The following is a 15,289-nucleotide window of genomic DNA, read 5'->3' as shown; positions in this document are numbered from 1 at the left end:
AAAATGCCATAAACGAGCAGTTTTTATAAGGTTTGTTCAATGACAGAACTCAGTTCTCTGTGTAGCGTACTTTTTTCAGTGATTACCGAATGATTAGCAGTGTATTATCGAATAGAGGATAATGAAACGTGACGGTATCGAGCGAGGCCACTACGTCGTCGATCGCGATCGATCAGCGCAATCGTCCGCGCACCTCAGCGATGTCCTAACCGGGGATTTATCGCTGTACCGAATAATCGGCGTTGATCGTCGAGCCGAACCGGTGCTCGATCCACGTGTTTACCCGCGGCGATGCGTGTTTACATTTTTTCACGGAGTATCGATGATCCGTCGGTGATCCACCGAGAATCCTGAGACGTCGGCAAGCATTTTCCACTCGTGATCCATAGCGTTGGGACGAAATCACGGCTAATCATGAGTAAACTCTGTTGCATCGGCTACTCCTTGGCGGCCAGGATCATTAGCACGTACACCATGGTGAGTGACAAACCGATCGCATAATTGCCGCGTTCAACCGGTTCTCTTAAATCGATTTACTCTGCTAAATAGTCTATTATCTTGCTATTATACCATAGGTAGATAGCAAGCAAAATTCCAAACAAATTCATCCTTTTGCTTGTTATGTGTTACGTCGATTGATTTTACCATCAATTATATCGTGAATTGGAAAACTATTTCGATCTGCTAAATATCTCGAAGAAATAAAGCATGACCTTTACTGTCATAACCACCGGCACACGTGGTGGATGAAGTTCGGTTTTACTTTTCGAAATTTTGGTAATTGTGCATAAAGGGTCCCACCTCACCGATTTTGATAAAATTTAACCACCACATTGAATTTTGAACCCACAACGTGTTTACAAAGAAAATAAACAGAAAATAGACTTTTCGGGTTGTCCGCTCAGAAACACTCTGTGGGTGTGTGTGGTGTCGTCGTAATATAATATGTACTCATTCTTCATCATCATATGATTTAAAAAGTTCACGCGGCGCGGTATATGGATCGTCCGACGATCGGTAGTGATATATCTGTAGAAACAGTTGACGAGTGGCCGCATCATGCTGAGGCTACGCACAGCACGGGCGTGCACGTATAGGCAAAATTAAATGTAGTAATAGCTGCAGTTTTTCGCAAATCTCTCAAAAACTAAGGCTGAGCGGCGGTTACATGTATAGGAAAAAGTTGTTCAGAATCTTCACCCTGACAACATATTAAAAAATCATCGAAATCGGTGAGGTGGGACCTTTTATGCACAATTACCGAAATTTTTCTAGTCATGTACAATAAGAGAAGATTTGATGGCCAAAGCAGTATATTTTTCATTCTTCTTTGTGATGCAGATTTAAACCGGTTCGCTTGAACCTCTCTGATTTATTCGCGTATGATAACATGCTCATTTTGCTGAATCGTAGTCAATTATTTCACTGACACGTTGTACTCGAGCTCTGTATAACGTTGCATATGCTTGTAACGATTTTCAGGATTTTGCAAGCATTTTCGAATTGAAATTGACGTGGCCTTGACGTGATCGAAAATAACACAGTATCTGCTTGAGCGTATTTCGTAGTATTGAAAATGATTCACAGCTAAAGATCCTCGAGTATTAGTAATTACGATTTCTATGAAGACAACTTTGAAATAAAATCAGCCAGAGAAAAGCCAACCGTTGACTTTTCAACGGGCATTATGCTAGTAAGAGAATATGACTGTCGACTGTGTTTCCAGTCGACCTCGATCCTGATAATAAACGTGCTGATGAGCGACTATTTCTCAAGATCAACGGACAACAGTTTCTTCGATTCGGTGGCAAGTTGGGCTCTGCTGGGCTTGAATTGGATGCAACTACTCAGGAACTTGCAGGTGGAAAGGAAAGGTGAGACCTCTCGAAGGAAAAAAGAACACTTATCCCGAGAAATTGAGGTTTGAACTGTGTGATGGAATTTTGTGTGGTGAAAGGCTCGTTACATTCGCTAATTAATGACTGAAATTCGCAGCGGAAACGGCAGTGGTGTTCCTACTTTTGTACGCGATCTCGTTCTTGCTGGTCAGCATGTATCTCGCTTCGGGATCGATCTCGGTGAGTATGTTACGGTAAATGTTTACGAGAAGCTACCACCCTCTAATCTAAATAATTGGATTAATATATTATTTACGAAGATGTTAGACACTAATAGGTGCTATACGCGTACCACGTGGATTCGTTTCACGCGAATGAAAAACGCGTAACTAAGGTCTGTCTGTAAATACAACTATTTCTGAAAATAATTCCATTTAAAGAGATTCCACGTGGATTCGTTTTACGCGAATGAAAAACGCGTCAATAATGTCTGTCTGTACAGCTAATGTTTGTGAAAATAATTCTATTCAAATGAGATTCCGCGTGGATTCGTTTTTTTACGCGAATGAAAAACACGTAAATAAAGTCTGTCTGTACAGCTAATATTTGTGAAAATAATTACCCCGTTTAAATGAGATTGCTTGGTTCGACTAATGATGATCCCTTAAATAGGACAGTCAAGTGAAAAAACGGTGAAAAAATCATCGAGATCGGAGGACGGTGTCTTTGTACAACCAATCATGCGATTGTTCGACGGAAACACGTTCTAAAACGTTTAAGGTCGCGTCGTGAATGAAGAGATCTTCCTTATAATCGTAGAACAAAAGAGAGAAGGAGAGAACGAATGATAAAGCTAGAGCGGGGAGGGGAAGGGAAGAGATAGCGCCGTGTATCGAAAATGAATGAATTTGCTTCTTTATTCGCGGAACGTATTTTCGGCACGTAGCAGCCTTGCTTAAACTCGCTAACGATCTCGCTAACTTCCGTGTACGTTCGCAGAGGAGACCGAAGTGCGCCGTGCCTTGGATGTATTTGCAAATGATTAGCATAATAGATCAGTCTGTGGCGCTGACTATTCATCTGACGCACGGGTCCCAGTACGATGTTTACGATAAATCAGTATGGTACATTCCAGCGTCCAGCGTCTATCTACGTAAGTACATTAAAATTACCTGGAACACAGGTGTACACAGGTGTATTACTGCGCGTCTCGGCGCACCGCGATTGCGAGTCGATTGCCGGCCGTGATTTCGCAATCGAGACGTGCTCTCGAATTTGTAAAAAGCATGTATAGCAATTCGCAGCCGCGATGATTAGCGGGATATCGATTACACAAATTACAAACAGGCCTAATGGCAACTTATCTCATCGCGCAAAAATTTTCGTATCGATCCGTCCTACTTTAGAAAAATGCTTCACCGTGCTGCGTCGAAGCACATTGTCGACAAATGAACAGCATGAAATAATAGTGTAGTTAATCAATCATGTATATTCTCCCAACGTTTTACAAGCTGATGGATTCTCTTTCGTAAAGACTGTGTGTTGGTTCGTCAAAAATAGACTTGAATCTCTCCTTTTGTCAGTGTTCAGCGCGTACATCTGGATGGTGGTGCAAGTGGCCCGAAAAGAGTGGTCGGTCGGTCGTCAGGGCGACAACGACATGGACATGATGGAAGCAACATCTCCGACGGACATCAGCAACGAGCCGAAGACGCCGTCGTTCCTCTCGCAGAACTTCGCGATGTTCCATTCGCCGCCGCCTTCGTCGATCCTGCCAAAATAGTAAAACCGACAGAATTGCAGCAGAACTATTTTCGCGAGAAGGCGGACAATTCGCAAGCTAATTGGAAGCGCAAACCTCTGTTCGCGCGTGATGTCGACTCACTTAGACTTTATAGTTAGCGTGTTTATTTATAGTATTGCCGACGGATTTCCCTTGGACCGTGCATCGACTGATTAAACGTTCGACGTGTTCCGTCGCTGGTCGAACATCTATCGGAACCCTTCGCGATCTCGAGAGAAGATTCGAACCTTAAATCCGCGTAATAACCATTGATCAACTCCGCGGGCTAATGGAACGTGCGCTGGAGAACGGTCGAACTGCCAGAACACGATGAATCCCGGCCCCGCAACGGGGAAAATGTATAATAACGCGGCCGGGTACTCGATAAATCAGCCCCGGGATGCGACTAATAGAGTGTATCAAATGCGACCACGGCGGAGCGTGGCTGCATAGAAAACATGAGGAATGGCCGCGTTTTACGTCGAAATACTTTTAAACTTCCGGGATTCGAATCGCGCGCAAGCATATTCCCCGGCGGGGGCGACGCCGTCTCCTCGATGGAGGTCGATTTGTCCGAAAATGCTCGCGAAAAGTTCGCGAAACTCCCGAGAATAATGATCGAGCCCGCACAATGGCCCGATAGCAGAAACCCGCCGTCGATTTATTTCGCGTGTTTGCCACGGGACCGCTCGACTACGGGCAATATCGCGAACGCAACTTCCGGTACGCGCGGATCTTAGCGTGGGGAAGACCTCCTTTTGCATTTTTTTGTTCATCGAAGAATCAAGCTAGAGGAAAATTTGAAGAGTAGTAATTATTGTATAAATCTTGAGGAATGTCTGTGTATTTTACTTTTCTTTTCTTGGAGGCGTGTTGGTGCTAATTACGATCTCAAGACTCGAGTTAGATACTGTCAGTTTCTATATAACGTTTACTAGAATATGGTCCTTGTCGTGCAAGTATAAACCATGCATTTTTCTTTTTCTTCTATTTTACAAAACAGCACGATAAGAAACGTCTACGAACTTCAACTTTTTCTAAGAAAAGATTGCAAAAGATTCCTATCGATGTAGCACCCTTCTTTCAGTGCTGACTAAACATAGGCAATTATGTATAATGTTCGTTGCAACTCGTTCGATCGTCGCATCATTAAATGACGATTCTCGATCGCGAGTTGTGCGATTAAACGATGTGTGTGTATATATGTGCGTGTGTGTCCCTGTTCCCGTTCGGACGAGATGTAGATGGATCCAAAAAGTATTTGAACGCTACTATTAACGAAATGATCAGTGTAAACAAATCGAGAATCTCTGGCGAATGGAAAATATAGTGTTCAAGTATTTTCTGGATGTGAATACAGGTCGGTAGACAAGTGTGAAAGGTCGGCAGTGTCTGCCAGGCAGCAGATAGACGGGAACGTGTACAAATTTGACGCTCGCAGGAAAGTTTCCGTAAGCTCTCCGCTGAACGATACGGCTGTGAACATGAAGGACAGAACACGGTGGGGTTCGCGACGTGGTTGGTTGCCGGTGCTTTTAAAAAGAACTGAGCGAGCCAATTTGTAGGCTGTCGCAAACTTTTAAAACACTAGTTGGCAGCCGCCCCGCCCCTCTCGACGCTCGTCCAACCATCCTGAAGGATTCCAACCTCCGTAGTCGAACGTCTCACTCTCTCCTTCTCGAGGTTGGAGCACCAGTCGACGGAGACGACGGAAACTCACCCCACCGTGTCGCGGGAGCCGATGGATTGTAAAATAAAACTAACTTGGCTCTTTCGTGGCTCGGGAACGGAGTACCGGCGAAATCTTATTCCCTCGGGTCTCTTTTATTTTCGCGTACCCCTTTTTTCCTGGCCGCAATCACGAAAAAGCGGACAGTCACCGGGGAAAGAGGGGCAACCTCGAGAAACTTGTACTCGAAAAATTATAGACGAGACTGTTACATCATCGAACGCGTGAGTTTTTTAATTGTTCTTTGAGCTCAACCAACGAATACTCTTCTTTCACGGCCGCGATCTCGAGAAAGAGACATTAGAGACGAAGAGGGACGTTTCCGATACGAGAAACTCGTATTTAAAAATTGTAGTCGGGGCTGTTACATCTTCGAACTTGTAAGTTTTATCATTATTTCTCGAATAAAAAGCTCAAGCCCATGTAACGAACACTCTTGATTTTCGACACATACGAGAAACGAGACGGAAGAGAGTTTTAGATTCGCGAGATTCATTTTCGAAGATTGTACTAGCGACTATTACGCCTTCGAACGAAACTCCATACTGGAATGCAGAGCTATTCAGGATTTTTCCTCGATAGCTAAACTAGTTTTACGTGTATCCGCCGGCTAAGGAGAACCGTGGCCGCACGCATGGCCCACATAAAATGTAGCGTGGGGTAATTAATCTTCCTGTATGACACTTTGGCTGGTTACAGGGCAGAGCTTGCCAGGAGCCAGAACACAACATCCCACTTAAGCCCGACGCCCAGAAAACAATTAATACGAAATTGATTAATAATTATTGCGCCCCAATTTCCGTGCCCCCGCTCGTGCTAGTCACAGGACCGTGAAAAAAGAAATTCCCTCGGCGTCGTCAGATTTCTCGATAGCTCCGTGAAACCATGGTGCGATCGATAGTGTACGTTCGACAAAAAAGCAGTGGAACTATCGAACGTAATGAAATTGATTATCGAACATTCTAAAATGGCGTAACTGCTCGGGATTCAACCTTTTCGGAGACGTTTCGCGTTTTCTTCGGTCGCCGCTGTAAAAGGATAGTCGATTTGCCATTTACTTTTCCAGACAGACAGATTTTATTGATCTGACCGGCGAGGGAAAGAGAGGGGAACACACGGCGGAACTGAACGCCCCATAAAGCTAACCAATGCTAATACTTCGCATCTCCGCAATGGCGTCCTCTCGCGAACGCCTGGTCCTGCGGGCCGTCCGCGACGAGGGAAATACGTCGCGACGCCACTGTCCTGGACCGGAATCGGCAATAAACGCGTAACCGAGCCTAATTCGTGATGTTGGCTCAGTCATTGTGGCCCATTGTGAATTCACTTCCCCTGTTAGCCGGGGGCCGCGAGCACAATGCCGGGGTTATCGCAGGAAACTGCCAGTAACGACTCGAAGAGGCGCATACTCTTCCGAATACGCTCGATTCGTTTATCCCCCATTGTTCCTTCGATCGCATACTCGCTCAATATTTTCTTATCGTACAGGACCAACCTAGAATCGATTAATTTCTGTAGCTTCATACTTCTCCATTCTTCCGTATGTGGGTCAGGATGATCCTACAGGGTTAATTCTTGAGCGTATTACATCTTTTCTCCTGTGAAATGGTCACACAGTTTGGAGTTGAAGAAAAGAACGAATTGATTTTAAAATATACAAATGTTCTCCAAGGCTATATTTGGCTTCAGCGTCGTTATTTCGTAGAAAACAAATGGCCAAAGCAGTTGAGTTGTCCGAACCAATAAAAGTTAGCAAGTCACGCACACCGTGTACAATGGGGACGAGTTCTGCTAGTCAAATTAATCTGAAACGCCCTTTTCAGACCCGTGAAGTAGATCGCTTATCATCGCGTTCAATCCTTCTCTTATTGATATGTGATTTTAGTATATCTTTCAGAGTGGCTGGAAGAATCTAAAAAGGACTTTTCCCTCGGCGCGGCTCGTGAATAAAAATCCGAAACACGGCCCAATGGCCGAGGGGCGGCATCAAACAAGAAAAATCGCATTACTTTCGAGTTTCTCCTTCGGAATGGGGGTGGCACGTGTTCCCGGTTTTTCTCCCCGGTCATTCTAAGGAGAGACGGATGGACGAAGGAAGTCAATTTGTGAACGGGACACAATAGCTGCGTTTAATACTACATTAAACACGATGCCGGCCGATCGACCCGGTGACCACCGTGACAAAGTCTCCCCGGACAATGCGACTGGACCTCTGTGCCAACGATCGTAGGGATGGAAAATGTCTACGCACGTGCGTCGCATTTCCTCGAGCCTGTAAACAACCCCTCCACGGTCCCTCTCGGTCTATTCGTCGCGGGTGTACAGGTTTCGATTTCGTCGGGAGAGCACTGTTGAAATCAATTTGAAAAGCGCATGATTGATGCACGCGGACCGAGACGGGATCGGGAGCAGAGTTTCACTTCGCCGTCATTACGGGCCCGCGATATTTCATGTCAAATTGTATCGCCTGGCGTTCAGCTAGATTAGGCCTATCGTTATGTATCAAAAAGAACGAGTGGAAACGAGAGCTCCTTTCGATCGACTTCCGGCGTCACGATCGCTCGCCAGACGATCGAGCTTCGGCTCGTTAGCGGGCCGCGTAATTGATTTAATCGGTAATTGAACGGTCTTTGTAGAAAGGGGCAAATTTTTTGGCTGGAACACGTTTTCGAGCCTCGAGTGATTTATTCTTCCTCGCTAAACGTGATTAGGAGCGTCGTAAATCAAACTCATCGCGAAACTCTTTCGCGTATAGGAAATAGTTCTCTCGGAGTCTTCAGTTCTGGAAAAAGGTAAAGACACATGTTGGTGAAATAAAATTCTCGCATTTAAAAGCTTTCTTTTCGCAGCTTTTGCCATCTTGTCACTGTCCAGAGATAATCGACATCGTTACCGGAGCAGCGTGTAGGATCGATGTCGAATCGAGGGAACGTAAACGTGAAACGTGAACGCAAACGCGAACCAGTGTGGTGTGCCGGTTATCTATTCGGTCGATTCAAAGTGGCGGAAGCGCGAGCGAGTGCGGGGGTGGGCGGAAGGAGCCGGTTTTTCGAGAATGGCTGCCGTAGGTGTCGAAGGGACACGGGGCTCGAACGAGGCCGCAATTAGGCGGTCCCGGGGTCGACGAGGCACCGACGAGGTCGGGCATTATGCAAAGCAGATTTTAAATTTAGATGTGGCCCACCGTGCCCACACGGCTCTGCGCCCTTGTGGCACAGAGCTCTTCGACTACTTTGCAGTTTCGACTACAGAAGTAGGCATGGTCACACGGACGGCTGAAGACACGCGAGGGAAGAGCTTCCAGAGTGAAAGAGAGACACAGACAGGGATAGGGAGAGCAAGACGGAGAGGGCTAGGGGAGAAAGAGAGAGAGAGGGAGGGAAGCGAGAGAGCGTGGGTCGCGCCGTGCTCGACAAATTAGCGCGTTTTAAATCCAATCCGAGGCGAAGGGGAGGGAATCGTCGGGGCGGATAGCAGAACGAGGGATACTCGTCGGGCTGTTTTGCATTTCTGGCTCGCGAGCGCGCGGGCGCCCAACATTTGAGGTGTAAAATATTAAATCCGGCCGCCTCCGCCATATCGCCTACGTCCTCTGAAAGAGGTGGAGGCGGCGGAATGGAAACGGTGCTTGGTTGGCACGAGGGGGGAACGGGGGTGCGAGACGAGGAGGTGCGAAGAGGGCTGTGCGAGATGGGGTCCGTTTGCTAGATGGCTGCCGGGTACAAGGGGGGGCGGTTGGATACGCGCCTCGCCGGCAGGAGAGGGCGGCTGATGCTGCGGCGCGCACTCAGCGAGTTTACATTTAAATGTAAAAGTGCCGAGTGCTGCTACGCGAAAGCTGCTGTTTTGCATTCGAAAGCTCATGATTGCCTCTGAGCTTTGCTTTTGACGTCGGGCGTTTCTCGCTGTCGGAAGAGGACGATGCTCGTTCGCCCGCTTGCTCTCGTTCGCTCGTTCTCCGGATCCGCGGGAACCATCGTTTCGGACGAACGGGAGGGAACACCGGGAAAAATTTCGCGCAAACGGAATCGACGATTATTTCACGGCCAGTTTTCCTGCTCGCCTGATCGCTGACGGGGACGGACGCGCGATGTCCTAAACGAGACTGATGTCTCTATAATATTAATAGGATTCAATGTATTCAGATTGTACTTGAATAAATTCGAAAAACTTGAAGTAATTCGCATAGGTTCTACGTAATTCGGCGATATTTTCGGGTTTTTGCGAGCAAATCCGGTTCGCTGGACGTCGGGATACTTCATCGAAGCGGCGGCCACACGCGCATGCAGGATTTATTTCCGGTGTCTAATCAATTCTGGGAAAACGGAACACGTCAGAGACGGGCTCGGCTCGGCCCGCTGTTATTCTTCTAATATGTATGTTTCTTATGAGCGCCGGTAAAAGGGCTCCGTGCAATTTCCTATGATAGATCGAGTCCCGCGGACAAGTTCCATTACGGCCAGCCTCTGAATTATTGAGCTGGCAATTCCCCGGCAACACGCGGGACGCCCCGTGTACCAGTGTCAACGGGCTCGTTAAGCCTCCAAATCAGGTGAACTAACGCGTTAACAACTGTTCTCCCTGGATTCCACGAAGAATTCGCACATTTTTCGCGCTGGAACTTTTTTCGTTTGCTCGTCTTCATTGTTAAATGATCTTATGAATTACAGCGCACCTCTTTTCTGAATATTACACTGTGTACTATGACTTTATACAACAAAGTATATAATATTAACCATGCATTATCTTCGCTTCATTAAGATTTTTATTTTCCATAAAGATCGGCGGTTTATTAATCATTCGATAAAATCATCTACAGCGACAGACCTTTCCAGCAAAATCTAGAGTTCGTTCACAGAGTCGTTTGTCGATCTTATCGCACTATCCGAAATATTTAAAACCATCAAAGTGTAAGGTTACACGGTGCATATTCGTTCCCGCCAATAAGTGTCGCGGTGCCAGGGTATAGCATTTGCATTATGATAGATCGGAAAACAGAGGCGAGCCGATAAAGCGTGGGGCCGGTAGTAATCCCTTGAAACAGGACCTGTTACTGCAAACTGCGGTATCTGGCCGCGGGATCATCACCGCCAAGAGAGAGACAGAGGCATAGATCTTTATCAGAAGTGGCCCTTCTGGTCCATATGCTGGGTTAATAAGAGCCCTAATAACGGGTGCCACCCCATCAGGCAGCCAGGGGGCTGTCACTAAATATTTTTCTTGCCGAACGGTTGCTCTGGGAATTCGGCCGTGGCGCAGCTTTGATACGCGGATACATATGTCGCGGACGGGTGACGTATTTCTGGGAAGCATCGATCCATCTCTCATCCTCTGTCTCTCTCTCTTTCTCGCGAAATTTCATCTAGACGCGGCGATTTTCCTTTGGCACCCCTTTGAGGGGGTGACTCCGGATAATCGATGGCAAATAAACGTGTCTCCTCCGTCTAACGGTGTCGTGTTCTTCCTCCCACGCACACCCTACTAACTCTCTTCTGGTTTCCGTGACTCGGCTGCTTTAGCACAGAAACATCTCAATTCCCGGAGACAAGGGGCCGAAGGAGTACAGGCCTCCGATTTCGAAGTTGGGCAAATGTTTTTTTATTAATTCGGCCCGCTTGAAATGCAAATGGGCCAATCACGCGTCCGGAAGGCTGGAGCGACCGGCGCTTACTCGAGTAATTTATTCGTAAGGGCGTTAAAGTTTCATAAGTCGTGCACATAAAATGCACTCGAGTTCTTCCACCCCTTCGACTCGGCTTCACTCTCTTTCGCTATTTCTCTCTCTCCGTCGCAACAACCCCCGTATATTCCTCGTTTCCCGAGCTATCCTGGCGCGGCAGAAAATTATGCAGATGGCGGAGAAAAGCTTTGATAAACACAACAGTCTCTGATCGTTATGCAGATCCGCGCCACTGTAAAATGGCGGCAATCTCTCCCTCTCACTCGACCATCCGCCCCCAGCTACCTCTCTCTCTCCCTCTCTCTCCTGCTCTCCCTACGATCCTCTCTCTATGTAGCTGGACCCAGGGGTGTTTCAGCTTCTCGCCCTCTTCCCACCACACCGTCTCCTACACCCCTACTCGCCCTCTTTCTCCTCTTTCGCCACCCTCGCCGAGCCACCCTTCCGCTTTCCGTTCGGCTCCTCCGCCTCCTCCGCCTCGCTCCTGATTTTCACACCCCGGCCACGCCGTTACCAGCCCAAGTCGAGGGTGGAAATACGCACCCTCGGCGTCTGCGCCGGCGTCTATATATACGTACACGTACCTATATACGTGTAGACCAACTGCAATTTCATTGGAAGATCGCCGAGCGCCGTCACTCGAAGACACAACCAGCCCGACCTCGCTCCCGCACGATCCAGCCGACATCCACTCCTGTTTTCGTAGCTTCGGGAGACCAGCGCCAGCCAGTCAGCCAGACACCAGAAAATACTTTACACTGCACATACTTTAACTACCACCCTATTCGTAACACCGCACCAACTCCAAAATGGTCGCATCCTCGCGGAACTGTTTACGCACGCAGGTCATTGAACGATGAATGCATTTGTTGCAACGGATTATTGCTTATTCCGAGCTGTTGGGCTTCCATGTTTGCATAGAACGATGTAAACGAGAGTAAACGAGAATTCATTTGTTACCATTTTCTGACATCTGTTTCTTGCAATCGATGCGCACGATTTTTATTTTTCGTGAAGATCAACACTCTACTTATGACGAGTGTCTGTGAAGTACATGTTATTTGAATAAACTCAACCCTGTTATTATTATAAAGAAATATACTACGTCAGTCTCGTTTAAGGTCGATAGTTCTAATGTTAATAACGTTCGGCACAATACTGTTCCGCTCTAGCCCCTTGTTGTATACATTTTTTACAAAACCATGGTTTCCGCCAGTCAGCTCCCAGACGACGGCGCGTCGCCCCTGTCCGTCGACCTTATCGTTTAATATTTAACCACAGTTCTTAACGTAATGACGATCCGTCGAATGTTTCATTACCCGTCAGCGAACCCGCTGACGTCATCGAGCGGAATCAAAAGCGAGAGGCCGGTGGCGCAACGTAATTATCTCGAAACAGGGGTCTAGGTGTCGAGGCCACCCTCCGTAACGGGCCTCGGGAATTCGTTTTGCCGTGCGTTTAAAATTTTCATCGGTCCTCTAATTTCCTCTCGCCCCAGGACCAATCTCCTCCGATGAGTCGCCGCCGATTTTCCCGGGGCTCGCGCGTCGCGAGTATCGTTGCTTCTCGGTCGTTAACGCTCGTCTTTTTCTTTATTCTTTTTTCTTTCTTCTTTTTTTTTCTTTTTGGTGTACTCGAGCCGCTCGTGCATCGCCTGCCTCCTCAGGCGATGTTTTATTCATGCGCATCGGGCATCGAAAGTGTTGCCCAGGCCCGAGCCCGGCCCGAGCGGAGAGTCGAGCGCGTTTAAGCGCGCAAACCGCCTTTCCTTGGAACCATAGAATACTTTAACGCCTCGACTAATTGGCCGGATACGTGCCCTGCGAATGAAAGTTCCGCCGACCGGCCGACTACGTCCTTTCGCCATTTTTGCGCTCGCTTTCGACGAATCGCGACGACGATCTATGATCACCAGCCACGGAACACGAGTTTGCTATGCTTCTAAATAATAATCTGATTCTACACTTTTGATGGGAAAATACATGCACAGTCAGTTCTGGACCGAAATGTTACTTGTATTGCGTACTGAAGAACGACATCAGGGTATCGGTGAACCGAAGCTAACAGTGCTTCTTTATTTTTTATGATTCTTTTGTGGAACTTTTATCAACACATTTGTTATTGTTCTGATTAAAACGATACCAAACACAAATCTGTTGGCAAACGTTCCATAAAAAATAATTAAAAACCAGAAGGGTCTGTTAATGGACTTACATTGCCCGAAGGAAGAAACGTATTTAATAATTCTTTGACAGTGACAAAGGCGTGATTCGTCCACAAAAGCTGAAATCGTTCAAAAGAATTGGCTGGATCCAGCGATCAAGGCGGTATCGATTTTCGGCGAGCCCGTGGAAGCCTGTAAAAATGGAAGAGCTGCAGTTTTTCGCTGGCAGCTTGTTTCACTTTCTCGCTATGCATAATGCATGAGAGAATTTAAAACTCTGCTCGTGCCCCGACAAATCGTCGCCCGGGCGATAATCGTTCTCCGACTGTCTCTATCCGGGCGATCTCTCCGAACGGATTATAGATCCAAAGATGGCGTCGTCGACGAGCGATCGATACGATTACCGAGCCGGGTAACGTCGCCGATGAAACGATATACAATCCTCGGCGCGGCGTCGGCGCTCGAGGCGGATCTCTACGATTAAAAGGATAGTCGTAGAAGTTTATTAAGAGGAGTCGAGAGGAAAGGATCGTCCCGGCCGATTGGTCGGCATATCACGAATGCTCGGGGCGTGGTTCTGTTACCGGCTCCCTCGGCCAACCGTTCCCTCCTTTCGATTATTATTTAATTACGCTAATTGCCTCGCCGTGGCCCGTCCCTCACGGTGCACCGGAATAGCCGAGATCGGCGGATCGGTCGAAACTTTAACTCGAACCTTAACGAGTCGTCTCGTCTCGGTGAGTAACGCGAATCCTGCGAGAACTGAACCGTAAATCACAGTGACCATCGCGAAATTACCGGGCACACTGTGCCGATTGAAAATTGTCAATCGGTGAAATCACAATGTAACGATACATACCTATCTTTCAGAATTTTTTATGGGCCATCATAATCAAGAAACTACTAATAATTATTAGACTGGGTATTTTATGCACTTATCACAAAAATGAGTAGAGGAAATAAAAAATAGTAAACATATTCCAGGATCTCAAAAATGTACGGTGACTGAAACTTGATGCTAAGCCTACAGGAAAACGATAAACCGCAAGAATCGATCATCAAGAGAGGTTGTAAACGGCAGGATCGCGACTCGCGGAAGTTCGTCCGCGAATAATCCCGTTCGTCATCGTTCTCCTTTCCCGTGGTTGGAAGATTTTGCAAAATTATGCGGGCTAGCATAACGTGTCGGTTCGCGTTTCGCCGGCGGTAGTCGCGGGATGGCCGCGCATCAGGCCACGTGAGCATAAATTGGCTCGACGCGAAATTGGCCTGACAGTTTAACTATGACAAAAGCACAATAGAATGCGCCGTTTCCTGAACGCAGCATGCGGCTGTAATTTCTCTGTCTGTCCATCCGTCCCTCTTTCTCCCTCTTCGGGGGCGGCGCGTTACGTTCTCCGTTCCCTTCGTTCCACCATCGTTCGCTGTCTTCCTCTGTTTTTCTCCTTGTCCCGGCTGTTTTGCACTATCCGTCTCTGTCGCCTTTTTCGCCTATGTCAGCCGCCGGTGTTCCCCTCGCGATTCGCTCGCGTTTCGAAATGGCGGATATCGCGGACAGTTTAATATCGCGTCGCCGTCACGAACGCTCGTTAGCGCACGATACTTTAATTCCATTTGAAAACAGCCGGGAAAGTTTGACGTACGTTCGCAACCCCGAGGAGTGACGTGGATTAGGGTACACTCGTGTTCCAGTTGCCATAAACGATCAGGAACGGAAACGTTCGCTTTAGAATGGAAGCCTTTACGCTGAGCGATGCTTGTCAAATCACTAACAATGCAAAAATCAAGTACGGCGAGCTAGAAAACAGCCAGGAAACGGTTCGCTGAAATGGAAGCTGAGGTTTCGAAGAATATGTTCATTAATAGATCGCAGTTTAGCCAGATCCGGCGTAAACAGCGCTTTGCAACTTCCAATAAACTCCATGCACAAAGCAAATTAGTAGTTCGAATTGTCCTGTGTCTTGTGACTTTTCTACGACAAATGCCTCGCCGTACTAACAAGTGGTAAGCGGTCGCTTTTGATGACGGTTGTTACCGTGACACGCTGTTTCCTGCGGCCGTGAATAACGAAGCACGGCCGGCATAGAATTAACGA

At 47.4% G+C, this 15,289-nt stretch overlaps 1 protein-coding gene across 1 annotated transcript; it reads left to right on the top strand.

The window, feature by feature from the left end:
• Positions 1-58: 58 nt before the first annotated feature.
• LOC143207271 (uncharacterized) lies at positions 59-10,175 on the top strand. The gene is made up of 5 exons (XM_076420522.1): positions 59-477; positions 1,727-1,874; positions 1,996-2,078; positions 2,838-2,991; positions 3,422-10,175. Exons 1-5 carry the CDS (start codon positions 415-417, stop codon positions 3,619-3,621), a joined length of 648 nt encoding a protein of 215 aa, XP_076276637.1. The 5' UTR covers positions 59-414; the 3' UTR covers positions 3,622-10,175.
• The last annotated feature ends 5,114 nt before the right edge of the window (positions 10,176-15,289 follow it).

The sequence above is a fragment of the Lasioglossum baleicum genome, chromosome 1, assembly GCF_051020765.1.
Source record: "Lasioglossum baleicum chromosome 1, iyLasBale1, whole genome shotgun sequence".
NCBI lineage: Eukaryota > Metazoa > Arthropoda > Insecta > Hymenoptera > Halictidae > Lasioglossum > Lasioglossum baleicum.
This window is presented reverse-complemented; position numbering and strand designations above follow the sequence as displayed.

Coding starts and splice junctions, on each gene's coding strand:
- LOC143207271 (XM_076420522.1), top strand. CDS start 415: ATGAGTAAACTCTGTTGCATCGGCTACTCCTTGGCGGCCAGGATCATT. Junction 478..1,726: donor TCATTAGCACGTACACCATG/GTGAGTGACAAA, acceptor CTGTGTTTCCAG/TCGACCTCGATCCTGATAAT. Junction 2,079..2,837: donor TCGCTTCGGGATCGATCTCG/GTGAGTATGTTA, acceptor GTACGTTCGCAG/AGGAGACCGAAGTGCGCCGT.